Source organism: Synchiropus splendidus, chromosome 12 (assembly GCF_027744825.2).
Source record: "Synchiropus splendidus isolate RoL2022-P1 chromosome 12, RoL_Sspl_1.0, whole genome shotgun sequence".
NCBI classification, from domain to species: Eukaryota; Metazoa; Chordata; class Actinopteri; order Syngnathiformes; family Callionymidae; genus Synchiropus; species Synchiropus splendidus.
In genome coordinates, this window is record NC_071345.1 from 9,630,750 (window position 1) to 9,643,530 (window position 12,781).

General features: G+C 43.4%; 1 protein-coding gene across 1 annotated transcript; it reads right to left on the minus strand.

Moving 5' to 3' along the window:
* Positions 1 to 7,954: 7,954 nt before the first annotated feature.
* LOC128768411 (potassium voltage-gated channel subfamily F member 1-like) lies at positions 7,955 to 11,204 on the minus strand. Its single transcript, XM_053881283.1, has one exon. It carries the CDS (start codon positions 10,981 to 10,983, stop codon positions 9,490 to 9,492), a length of 1,494 nt encoding a protein of 497 aa, XP_053737258.1. The 5' UTR covers positions 10,984 to 11,204; the 3' UTR covers positions 7,955 to 9,489.
* Between the last annotated feature and the right edge of the window lie 1,577 nt (positions 11,205 to 12,781).

The following is a 12,781-nucleotide window of genomic DNA, read 5'->3' on the forward strand; positions in this document are numbered from 1 at the left end:
TGTGACATGTGGATCAGCTGTCAAATCCTTAAAGCTCATTTTCATTGGACTTTAAACCAGCATTGAAGTTAATTATTAAAGCTTTGTGAGTCTCTTTAATTGTCTGGGCCAACCCACCCTCACTCCTATGGTGTGATATATTGACATGCAACACGGAAGGCTGCCTTTGGCTGTACACAACATATAACTATAAAATGAAAAGGAAATAATATTGTAAAGTGCGAAAGCTGTACAAAAGATGCAAGAAAATGCAGATACAAGAACAGAAAATAACAGGAAAGGACCTCCTGTGGCGCTCTGTCTTTGAGATGGGTAGTCTCAGTCTGTTGGTCTGTGTGCTTCTGTATTGGACCAGGAGCTGATTTAGAGGGTGGGTGATGTTGTCCAGGATGCTCCTTAGTTTCAGGAGCATCCTTCTCTCCATAACCGTCCAATTTCACCCCCACCACATCATCAGCTTTGTAGATGAGGTTGTTGAGTCTGTTAGTGTCTGTTACCCTTAATTTGCTGCCCCAGCAAACTACAGCGAACATAATAAATTCATAAATTTAATTAATAAATTTAGTTTATCTTGAATCTGCTTCTCATTCTTGGTTCCTATAAGCAAGACGGATACTCTATTTGCCTTCGTAGATCCAAACAAGCCTGAGAAACACCACCAAATCAAATCCCTTCCAAACTTCCGAGAAAGTTTTATTTTAATTTACTGAAAAGCTGTGTATTTGCAGTCACTGTTGTCCAGCAGGCTATGAACAACAACTATTTATCCAGACAGTGGTAAATTATAGGTGGTAAATATTCATTGAACACAAAAAAAAACACAAATAATTCCACACAGTGAAGGGATTAGAATAGTAGTCCTAAGGGAATTGGGCGAGGTAGACACTAACAGTGGAGAGTGATTGAGCATTATAATGCAGGGTTTCTATGTTCCATTTGAACACATTATATTTAAACTAGGTACATCAGGGTTTTTTGTAGACCATTGTCAGCAGTGTCTGATCGGTGTCATGACCTTTATCTTCTTCACTCTGCTTCAGTCACGTAAACAGGAGGCCTGGAGGTGAATTCATAATGATGTCGGTGTCTTTGGGACGAGGATGCTCCGTCCCATGTGACGGTAATGTGTGAGCAGCCGTGACATCACAGATCAATCACTCGGCCCCTCAGGGGTTATTCGCATAATATTCGCAATAATGACATCAGGATCATGTCTGGAGCTGAGAAGTCTGGAGGTTCTTAAACTCTGTTTAATGTGCGAGTGATGACACGTGGAGAAGCCGAACATCTCATGGAAACTGTTTAGGAAAACTCAAATGTATGTGAGGACAGAGTGAAGCAGATGAAACAAGCTGTGAAGAGCGGCGTTTGAAGCGGTCGGAGGGTGAAGCTCTCACGTGTAGGAGAAGGCTGTGGAGGACTGATCAAAGCTTCTCAGCTCTTTTGAGGAAGTTCTTGTCTGCAAATGTCAAGAATAAAGGAATAAAGGAGTGTGATCTTTAACACAAGCGTTTGCGTGGCGACTTTGAACTTCAACAATAAGCGAACGAAATGTGTCCAGAACTTTCCGACATGAAAGTCTAAATTCTATTTAAAATCTTTATGGGCCTTAATGGGGGCTACTTTTTTAATTTTATTTTTATTTTAATAGAACTCACGAATAAAATAAGAATGTAAAGCATGTGCATATAATGAGATATTTGTTTTTAGAAATAAAATAAAAGTCTTGCATCCAGTTATGTAAGTCTGCTTCTATTGCGGGTCTTGGTGGAAGCAGCTGAAGTAAAGAGGTCCAGACTTTCTTCTCTCCAGAGACCTCCTCTTCCTGCAGCATGTCCTGGGTCTGACCCAGGGCCTCCTCCCAACAGCTCACTGTGGAATCTTGTTGGCTGGCTTCTCTTGATATGGAGGTGGTGTGTTTCTACTTTCTGATTCTTGTTTCTCCGATCAGCTGGCGACCAGAGGTGAGAGTTGGAGCGCTGTTCTGCTGGCACCAAAAAGCTCTACCAAAGTTGTACCGTCACTTTCCCAAAGCTTTATGCTGAGGCTCATCAAACGTCCCCCTCCAGTAAATCTAAATTTAGCGTTGTCTAAAAGTCACTTTCCATCCATCCTGATGATGGAATAAATACACCTGAGCGTGTGACTCCAATTTTACTGACAGTTGAGTGAGTTCTCCTCCCGTCAAGAGAATTAAACCATAAAAAAGAAAATATTCTTCTGAAGAAAGTTGGCCCTGCTGAGGCACCATTTAAGCGGCAGAAGTGGATTCACTCTGTGCGTCTCTGCTGACCTGGAGGTGTTTGGAGCTTCAACCCCAGCTTCAAAAGGAAGAATGAGTCTTTCACAGAAGAGCGTTTTACACCAAGTCAATATGAGGAAAGAAAAATAAAATTAAGTTGAATATACTGTTGCCATGGCAGCAGGACAAACAGAGAAGCATCATCAGCAACATGAACATGACCTTCTTATGGCACTTCATTGAGCCTGTCTGAGTCAGCAAGTTCCAGAATGTAGTTTTTTGGTGCTAAATTTCTGACAAAGGGAGCGACAGGATGCCTTGTGTAGCGTGTTCATGGTGCGGCTTGTGGGCCGAATGTGGCCCTTCATCAGGGTTAATTGTGCTGCGTCCTTCGTCCTTGGATTGCCGACTCTGAGTTGACGTGATTTCACTTGGACACGGAAATCCGAAAAAATCCCCAGTTCCAAGTGCACCAGGAACTCGCCATCGGCGCCCCCTGTGATAACACCCATTGCAAATATTTGTCCTCTGTAGTGTTGTTTCTGGTTGTTAGAAGCCTTGCGATGACAAATAAATGTTTCTAGCTCCCGCAGACGAAGCGAGCTGTCAGTGAGACCGTAAAACTTCTGGTCATTTTTTCTGGAACATGATATTGGTTCTCTTGGCATCAACTTCAACTGACATTTATTTTGTCCTCTCTTCGCCTTTGTCCAAGTCCATCTCCACTGCATGACACGCTCACTGATCACCAGCTCCCAGTCCACATCCTTCTTCCGAAACCCCTTGTCCCTAAGTCGCGCTGCAACACAACAGCAACAACAGCAATGATGCATCTGGCAGCTTCACTCAATCTCTCCTGGTTCATGTTGCGCACAGGTCCGTTCATCTTCTGCTGCCCGGCTGCTGCATGGATCCCACGAAACAATTCTGAAAGCATTTCCAATCACAAGTTTCTGTTCATGTTAATAACAGGAAGTCTTTTCGGAGCGTTTTGCGAAAGGTCAAATCTAATTCATGCAATTACCGTCAGGCACTTCCCTCTGAAATAGCTGCACCACGCCGAGTTTTAAATGTTGAATCGAACGGAGAGGAGCCCATTGTTCTGTCTTCTTCCACAGATTACCTCTGCTGTCTCAGGATGGAAACATCCCCCGAACATCGATGGAGCTCGGGGGGATGCTAAAGCTGGAGAATTATGCATCTACATTCTCATTCAAATGAGTGTTTGACCATCTTCTCTTGAAACCATTAAACATCCCATTTGTGCCGTTGGAGGCGAGATATTACCTGAGCGGGCGCTTTTATGTGGAGCTGGAGTCCCTCCTGAGGTTTTCACGCCTTTGATTTTTCATGTTATTTGATTTGAGAGAGTGATTTTCCCTGCTCACTCGCTGCACATCACATCATTGTACAAATGTTTTCGTTGAATTTTTAACTCAAAGAAGTATGAATCCACTATTTTTAGATGAGAAGCCGCGGTCCAGACTTCCTGTTACTATGCAGCATTAACAAGAGAGACACTGCAGCAAGACCCCGCCAAGCCCTCGGCCGCATCTTCTTATTTGTTTGTTGTTGCCGATATTTTGACACTCTCAGAATAAACTATTAGATTGGTGGAAGTGCTGAGCTTCTGTGGCCAGTCGACACTTTCACTGCCGCAATGCTCAGCAAACACTGAGCTCGTGTTTGTCGGCTGCTCTAAGAAGTTGGATTCATTCAGTAAAATAGAATTTAAAGATATTTTTATTATTTATTTATATTTATTTTGTATATATAGGTAATGTTTATGATATATAATATTATATGTAAATATATGTTTATACATATTTATGCATATACATACATACATTTTGACTTCTTGATTTTTTCTCACTTTTAATTAATAAGTTATTCTCATTCATTATTTAGATAAATATGACTATTATTATATGACTTATACTTATTATTATTAATAATAATACTATTTTATTTCTATCATGTTTTTTGTGAAGTTCACCATTAACTTTTCAAAAATTCCAATTCATCTTTGGGTTTTTTTTTTACCTTCCAATAATTGGTCTCAAGTGAGTGCATTAAAATTACTGAATTATTTGCTAAAATTCAATTCATTTAAGTAAAAAAAGAAGTTCAATTCTGATGTATTTTAAGGGACAAGAAATACTTAAAAAAAATAGTCAAATGAGAAAGTTATGTTTCAGTTGCATCATAATAACCAAAAATAATGTGCACAAGACAAAAATGTCAGAGACAACAACAATGTAGGTTTTATAGTTTTACTCTGACTCCGGAGGGCCACATCAATATAGTCAAAGGGCTGCTTTTGGCCCCCGGGCCGCACTTTGCCCATGTCTGATCTAGGGAATAACTACTGCGTTGTTAGACGATAATATTCTTTGACTCAGCTGTGTAAGGACAGGACATCACAACTGAAAAAAAGGCCCAAATATTATAAACCAAAGCAGAACCTGTTGCAATGACGCGGTCTAACTAGTTGAGTTCTCCCCTGTGAGCGTCTGATAATTTGGCTAAAAACCATTAGCGGCCATTTTCATCACCATCCTCCTGAAGGAATAACGAGCAGCAGTTTTGTGTAAAAGCCCAGAAAGTCCTCTTATCTTAAACGCCCACTCGGTGCCACAGATGACCGCGACGTGGGCGTAAAAAATGGTGATTAGCCAGCAGGTCGCTGTGGAGTAGATCACACATGGCTGCGGGTAGACGGCGTGCGTGTGTGCATACAATTATCCACAGCCTCGCATGTGGGCGGCCGCCAGGACGGCGATGTTTGTCTGAGCTGCCGAGTCTGTTTTTCATATCTATATAAATAAATATATAGATATATTTGAAGACTGGCGTGTATTTGCACGTGCGACTGCAGGATTGTTCTGTCAGACAATACTGCTTTTGACATTCCAGCTCCACCTGTCAGAGCGCACAAAGGCCCGGCGGCTGCTGGACACAGAGATAGCAGAGTCCTGCCGTGTGGGAGGGAAACCTGTTGAGTCCTCGCCGACCTCCTTCCTGATCCTTCTGTCAGACTTGTAAAGGAGAAGCTGGTGATTAAAAGTGAAATGACGCGGCGCTGTGTGACGCGGTGTGTCAGCACCTGACCGACCAAATATTCAGTCTCGCCTTTATTTTTGGCTCCAGCCTTGCCAAACTGAGATGTAATGACACGGTAATAACACGGCATGACGTCAAAGCTGTATCACACAGCTGTGATACAGTGTGCTAGCAAGCCCACAACATTGTGTGCGACTTTGTGAGCATGGCACGCACCTGTTGGGGGGAGAATCCAAATAACACATTTTTCCACTGCAGATGAAGCTTTCTTCTTTCTAACAATCCAAAGCTTTTTCAGATCGGAGAAGCAGTTTGTCAGCAGCGAGCGTTTGTTTGGGCAGTGGTCAGTCACCTGCTTTCCATCACTTAGACTGTGTCACAATGGAGAATGGCAAAGCGTACTGCCCACCAGAGCTGGATTGTGATGTCATACTTTCAGGTGGAAACGTCATTTGACCTCTAATCTTTTACAACGACCCTAAGCTTTTGACCTGCAAAACAAAGCTTTGGAGGTGTTTGTTTTCGGGCCTGATTCAGTGCTGAAATACACAAGTGTTCATCTTGTGGGGGGAACTCAGGTGACCTCCTCTGTAACACAGACAATTTTATTTCTATTCTTGCGCAGACATTGTGAGGTTTCTCATTACATAACCCTTTCCCCAGCCTCTCACCCTAATCCTACCTATCCAAAACACATGGCTAACCTTAACCAGGACTCTAAACTAAACTGAAACCCATTTATAATAACCCTGTTATTTCAAAGTCTTCATCCTCAAACAGAGGCTTAACCACCTGGGGTCCAGCCAGATGACCTCACAAAGTGACATGATTTTCACAAAGATAGTGTTTTGTCATGAATTGGTCCCTATAAAGTGAGTTAAAAAAAAAAAAAAAAAAAAAACCCACACACACTCGTACATGGAGCCAGGTTCTGTATTAGGAGGAGGGTAAGAGAAAATTGAAAATATAAATCAAGTGATGACATCATATGTGATATGATATGTGTGAGGCTCATATGTGAGACAACAACAATGTCAGTTTCATAGAGGGCCACATAAATGCAGTCAAAGGACTGGTTTTGGCCCCCAGGCCGCACTTTGCCCAGGTCTGGTCTAGGGAATAAGTACTGTGTTGTTAGACGATAATATTCTATGACACAGATGTGTAAGGACAGGACATCACAACTATTGGCGTCACTGATGTGGCAACACTGAATTACAAGATGTTATTTCGCGCTCATTGGTTTAACAGCCCAGTATGTATTAGTGAGTAACTATACAAGTAACAAGCCAGGCGAGGTGACGTTGCAGCTCACTCTGTGTGTCTGAATGTGACGGCTCCAGCGGTGCATCAAATGTCAGCCCCTGAAGGTGTGAAAGCGTTTGAATCCCAAATGTCATTTCTCAGTGAAGAGCTGGTCGGAAAGAACATCCCTCCCACCCGAAAAAATCCATATCATATGGACACATGCTTGGACATGGAAACTGCTGTTCCCTGCAGACACACACGAGGAGCTGTACTTCCATCTGCTCGCCGACTTTTGCCGCCACTAAAGCGAGATTCGTCAGTCTGCTGGTCCAGATGGAGCGTGGCAGTACTCAGCTCCATTTTCGGGACGTGACCTGAGGTGACCGGATCTGTGTCACATGATCCAGACTGCCGTCGGCTCTGACGCCGTTTCAACAATCTCGCTCATGCAGTTTATATCGCACATGTTCAGCCAATATTCTCGCAGTGTCAGTTACCGAAATGGCACGGATGCCGACGAGAGCACAGGCGCGTCACTCTGACTATAGCGGGCACTCAGCACACACACACACACACGTGTTGGTTTTCCTCTTGTTTATTGGATTTTTGCAAAGCTAGCGGCTTCACTTTTGTGGCACCTGTACACGAGTCCACAAACCCTTCGCATGTTTTGGCAGCAAAAGTGCTTCACAATCTGAAGATGTACACAATTTAAAAACTTTTCATATAGTTTTCTTTGCATTGGTGCCGTAGAAATATTTGACATTTTTCATTTCTCACTCTGGGCTCCTTCATACGTTCCAGTCGAGTTGTTCCAGGCTCGACTCAACGTTACACACACACACACATGACCCGCCGCAGTAAAGATGTGAGCATGAGGTCGCGATCAGGACGCAAAGATTCGCTGCTTCCATCGATAGTTTTTTCCTTTTAACCTCTGCTATTGAACAAAAAGCCTCTGAGACCTTTCAGACTCTTAAAAGCCTCATTACAGCGAAGCTCCCACTCTGAGGTGATGTCTGATGCATCGGAAATGTATTAATGTGCCTCTTCTCTGGCTGTTTTCTTTGTGCTGATCATGACTGGCACATTAAAAGCCTTGTTTTCTTAGCATTCTCACAACTCTTGTCTGAAGTTGAGCCGAAGATGAATCAAGTTAAACGTAACTTGTATCGAGAAATCCATCACACAGGTGTGGTCCAAGTCTGGCCTGGGGGCCAGTTGTGGCCCTGGTGAAGTTTTTGGAGGTTCTTGATCTATGCAATTATTTTTATTTTTATTTTTATTTTTATTTTTATTTTTATTTTTATTTTTATTTTTATTTTTATTTTTATTTTTATTTTTATTTTTATTTTTATTTTTATTTTTATTCATGTTTATTATGTCACTCAACAATGATATATCAAAATCTATCCTGTGAAACAAGTCATACCTAAGACGTTTTAGGATAAATATAAGATTAGTAACAGATAATGATGTCACAAACAGGTATAACATTTACTGTAGTATTTTGATTTGTCTTAATGTTCAGTTGTATTAATAGATTCTTGTCACACTTTGAGCTACAGAAAAAATTGCAGTACATTTCGGTCAAAAAAATAAATAAATCCAAGCACCATGAGTATCACAAAAACCTGCATTTGTCATAATACAATAAAGCTGAGTTTGTATATTTGTCCTGTCAGTCTGAGCTCAATGGCAAGACTCAGTGCTGCGGTGGCGTCACAAGCGTCCATTTTAAGTAATTCGCTTCTACACTTCAAAACTGCTTTTACAGTCAGTGTCTGGTCTGATGTTTTTATTTGTCCAAAATGACATAAAGAACTTTCATTGAGCTGAAAAATGTTCCTCATCACGGTGACCAAGTTGTCGGTTATTATCACCACCTGCAGTTGCTGGTTCCAGTCCGACCTGTCTTTGAGGCAAAGGCAACATTTCAGTCACACAGCATCGATGAGTGTCGCCTCCATTTATTAAGTCACATTTAGTTGGACAGATTGGCCATGTTTGTTGGAGGCTTGTTGACTCAGACAGTTACAAAACACTTATACGACAGGGCCGTACACAGACTCTTTGGGGCCACACTTCGTCTCCAAGGGTTCAATATGAGCCCCTTTACTGTCTGACGGGCACCATCTGTCAATCAACCATGCTGGTCCAGTCGACTCCATGCATTCTGGAAGGAAACCATTTGAGAGATAACCTGAAAGCACATGCAGTATTTACACTCAGCATATCTTTTAGTTCAAACTTTACTTCAAAACTGGGGGGTTGGCACCTGCATGAACTCCCATTAAACTAACTGCTTTATTAAACAAGCTGCCAAGCTTTTTAAGGCCAGGCTGTCACATCAAAGAGACTTGTTTTAGTCTCCTTCAGAACAACATGACGCGACTTTCCGCATCATTTAAGTGAGTCATTATATGGCAGCCACTTCAACTACAGTTATTCCACACAGTGATTCATTCAAACATAACATATAATGGACTCGTACTTCAGCCTTCCACGCAACAAACACCAAAGTTTTAACTCAGATTGTGCAGATTGCTTTGGCTTAAAAATTTAGATTTATTTCTCTGCAATGCAGAATGATCCAGTACATCTATTTAGATAAAGCATCGATTCAAATTTTGAATAATGTTTGTGCCTGGGAGCTTCACTGCTGCACTTAAATGAGTTACCTCTCAATCAGAGGAAGAAATTGAATGTAATTATTTCTACATCTTTTTGGGGGTAATAAAGCAAGGATTTTTTTGTTTGTTTTTCTGCCATTTTCTCATTAAATAACAAAGATTGTTGAAGTCCAGATGATCCCCGGCTGTTTCCCTGTTCTGTTACTGACCCCCCTAAAGTGTCCTTCCCGGGGCGCCCACAAGTCTCGGACGGGCCACATGTATGGAGGTTCATGAGGATTTTTCCTATTGGATGAAACGGGTTCATGACATGGAGTACTCGGAGACCTCAGCAGTGCTCTCAAAGCTCCTGTCCATGCTGGGGGTCTGCAGCCCCGCCCCCGCCTTGGGGTCCTTCAGCAGCGGAACGAACGCATCGCTGCGTCCGGGAGCCGCGCTGTGGTCCCACACACCCGCGCAACAGGCGTGTTTGTGCGGGCTGGACTCGAGCTGAGCGTCCTCGGAGCGCAGCGCCATCAGCTCGATCTCATGCTTGGCCGCGGTCTCCAGCACCTGTTGCTTGTTGTAGAACAGGACGAAGTTGTTTATGATGGGATGGATGGGCAGCGCGATAGCGATCACCCCGCACAAGAAGCTGATGGCCGCGTTGCAGCGACCTAGAGTGGTCTTGGGGTACACGTCTCCGTAGCCCACGGTGGTCATGGTGATCACAGCCCACCAGAAAGACTGAGGGATGCTGGTGAAGAGGGTCTCCGGGTGGTTCTGCTCCATGGTGTAGCCCAGAGCGGAGAACAGGAACACCCCCACCCCCATGTACATGAGGAGCAGACCCAGTTCTTTGAAGCTGCTCTTAAGGGCGGATGTCAGCGTCTGGAGTCCGGAGGAATGACGCGCCAGCTTGAAGATGCGCGCAATGCGCATAATGCGCAAAGCCTGCACCGCCTGCTGCACGTTGGCCAGCTCCATCACGCCAGCGCCGAACGAGGTCAGAATCAGCACCACGAAGAAGGGCATGATGGCCATAAAGTCCACGATGTTCATGAAGGCCAACATGAATTTCACTTTGTTGGGGGCGGAGATGAGACGCAGCGTGTACTCGATGGTGAACCACCCGATACACACAGTCTCGATCACCTCCAGAGTCGGGTGCTCCACCAGGTTCCCCTCCGAGTCCTCCACCTGCAGGTCCGGGATGGTCCCCACACACATGACCACGGAGGAGACCAGGATGAAGATGAAGGAGACAATGGCGATGATGTGCGCGGGGAGCGAGGACTCCGGCTTCTCCATCAGCCGCCACAGGCACATCTGGAACCGCTGCCACCGACCCGCGCTGGGGTCCCCCTCTCTGTCCACCAGGATAGTTTTCACTTTCTCCGCAATCTCTGCAAGTTCGTCCTGCACCTCCTTCAGCTGGCACTTGCAGCAGTCGTCCAAGAAATCCGCTCCGATCCTCCAGAACTCCATCTCCTTCATGAAACAGATGGGACAGATCCCTCTTTTGATGTGGATCTCTCCGTAATAGTAGAGCTCGATGATGCACTTGAACGCCTCGGGGTCTCTGTCAAAATAAAACTCCCCCGTCTCCGAGTCGTAGTCATCACATAGCGATGAGATCTCCTCCGAGGACTTGACGGAACACTTGGTCAGCTCAGCCAGGCGGGTGTCTGGGAAGCGATTCAACACGTCCCCGAATAGAACCTGTTTGACCCCGCCGATGTTGACCACAACCTCGGTCTCCTCGCTGGCGTCTGAGCCGTTACAGTCCGCATACCGACTCCTCTGCATCCCCCACATTCTGCTGTCAACAAGTCCGACCCTGACAACAAGCGAGGGTCCCTCGGCGCTGCGCGTAATTCGGCAGAAGTCAGCGGTGGTGCGCGTAAAAGCGCCAAAGGTTCCGCTCACTTCGTTCTGCGGAGGAGCACCGGAGATGTGACGAGGCAGCGAAGTCCTCTCAAGTAAACACAGCCGTCTTAGGAGGGAAATAGTGCGCCTGTGCGCTCAGAAAGTTGGCGTTCAAGTGCGCTCGGAGAGAAGTAAGATGTAGTGAAGCGCTAGCGCTTCCGATACGAGTTTCAAAATAAAACTCGTTCAACCTGCTGCACCGGGGTTGTTCTGGCAGTGAGAACAACGACAACAATCACATTCAATTAATTATTTTTCATTTGTATTAGTATTCATAATTTATCATTTGTATCCCATTCATAAACATGCTAACGATTACAAGTTTACAAAGATAGCTTGTTTCTGCCACATACCAAATATGACGTGTAGACATACATAGTACATAGAATTTTCCTATACAATCATTCATGTTTATTTGAATTATTTATTCTATTATCTCATATTCAAATACATTACGTATTGCCATGTTTGTTCCTCATATAGCGCTAGTCCCTTCCAGCTATTTATTTTATTTTATTTTAAATCCCTAACCATTAATCATTCAAATTAGCCAGGTGCTGTAGTTTATTTTCCAACTGTTCCTCGTATGTAACATGCAGGATGAGTCAACAACCGATTGCGTTACAGGCTTTTATTTTTAGATGTCGGTGTTGCCGTCGCTCTCCGTCTGTGTTGTGGTCATGACGCAGCTTTTGGCGCAGCAGATCGTAAAAAAATCGGCTCTGTGCGAGCAGACGGGGGAATCAGGGACACGAACCCCCGAGGGAGTTTCGACCAGGAACGACGTTTGGACTCAGCTGATCGATTAAAAGACTGAGACGGCAGTCTAATTCATCATCCTGTGCCAATAAGCGATAAAGTCTGTACGGTCTATTCATTATATCCGACATAGTACTCAATTAAGACAACAAAACAGTCGCTTTTAAGACAGTAATTGGAAATATACTGCACAAATAAAAACAAATTAAACGCATTTTGGAAAATTCACAAAGATAATTGAGATCTGTTTTCTTCTGTACTTTGTCTCTTCCTAGTGGTGAGTTTTGGAGCTGAAAAAACGCACCAGTTCATTCATTCATGACCGGATCGATAGTCACTCGTCAGACATTGATTATGTTTAGAATAATCAAAAATAATTTCTTGCTTTAATTTAATTTTAATGCAAGTGAAGTTCCTTTAATTTTGTGACTTTAAATCCAGTTTAGCGAAGTTTATTTTGTTATTTATTCGGTCACTTCTATTCGATCTGCTTTAAAATTTTAGATGGCCTTTGCGAGCATAATGTTTATTCACGAAAGGTTTCGAGAATTTGGAATCATCTTTGTTGAGTAATTTCTCACAAAGGAATTCATTATTTCACTTTTCTTTCAAAGAAAAAAGACAAAGCAGCCTGTCGTGACGAACAACAATCAAATATTATGGAAAGAAACATTATAGTGTGTCAACTTTAAGACCCTGGCCCAAAAACCGGATTTATTTAGGAGCTTTACTTTGAGCTTTACAATATTTTGCTCATGATTTGCTCAAAATTAAATCAAATACTGATTTAAAATGCATTCAATGGAAGCAGAAAACTATAACTATTCTTGTGGTATGAGGTGATGAAGCAGGACTATTAGTATTGTTCGACAATATCCACAGATGCAAAAGTTACACCTCATTCATTAAACATCCTGTTGAGAGTTAT

Excerpts from the sequence above, each read along its gene's own strand:
- LOC128768411 (XM_053881283.1), bottom strand. The coding sequence starts at position 10,983 with ATGTGGGGGATGCAGAGGAGTCGGTATGCGGACTGTAACGGCTCAGAC.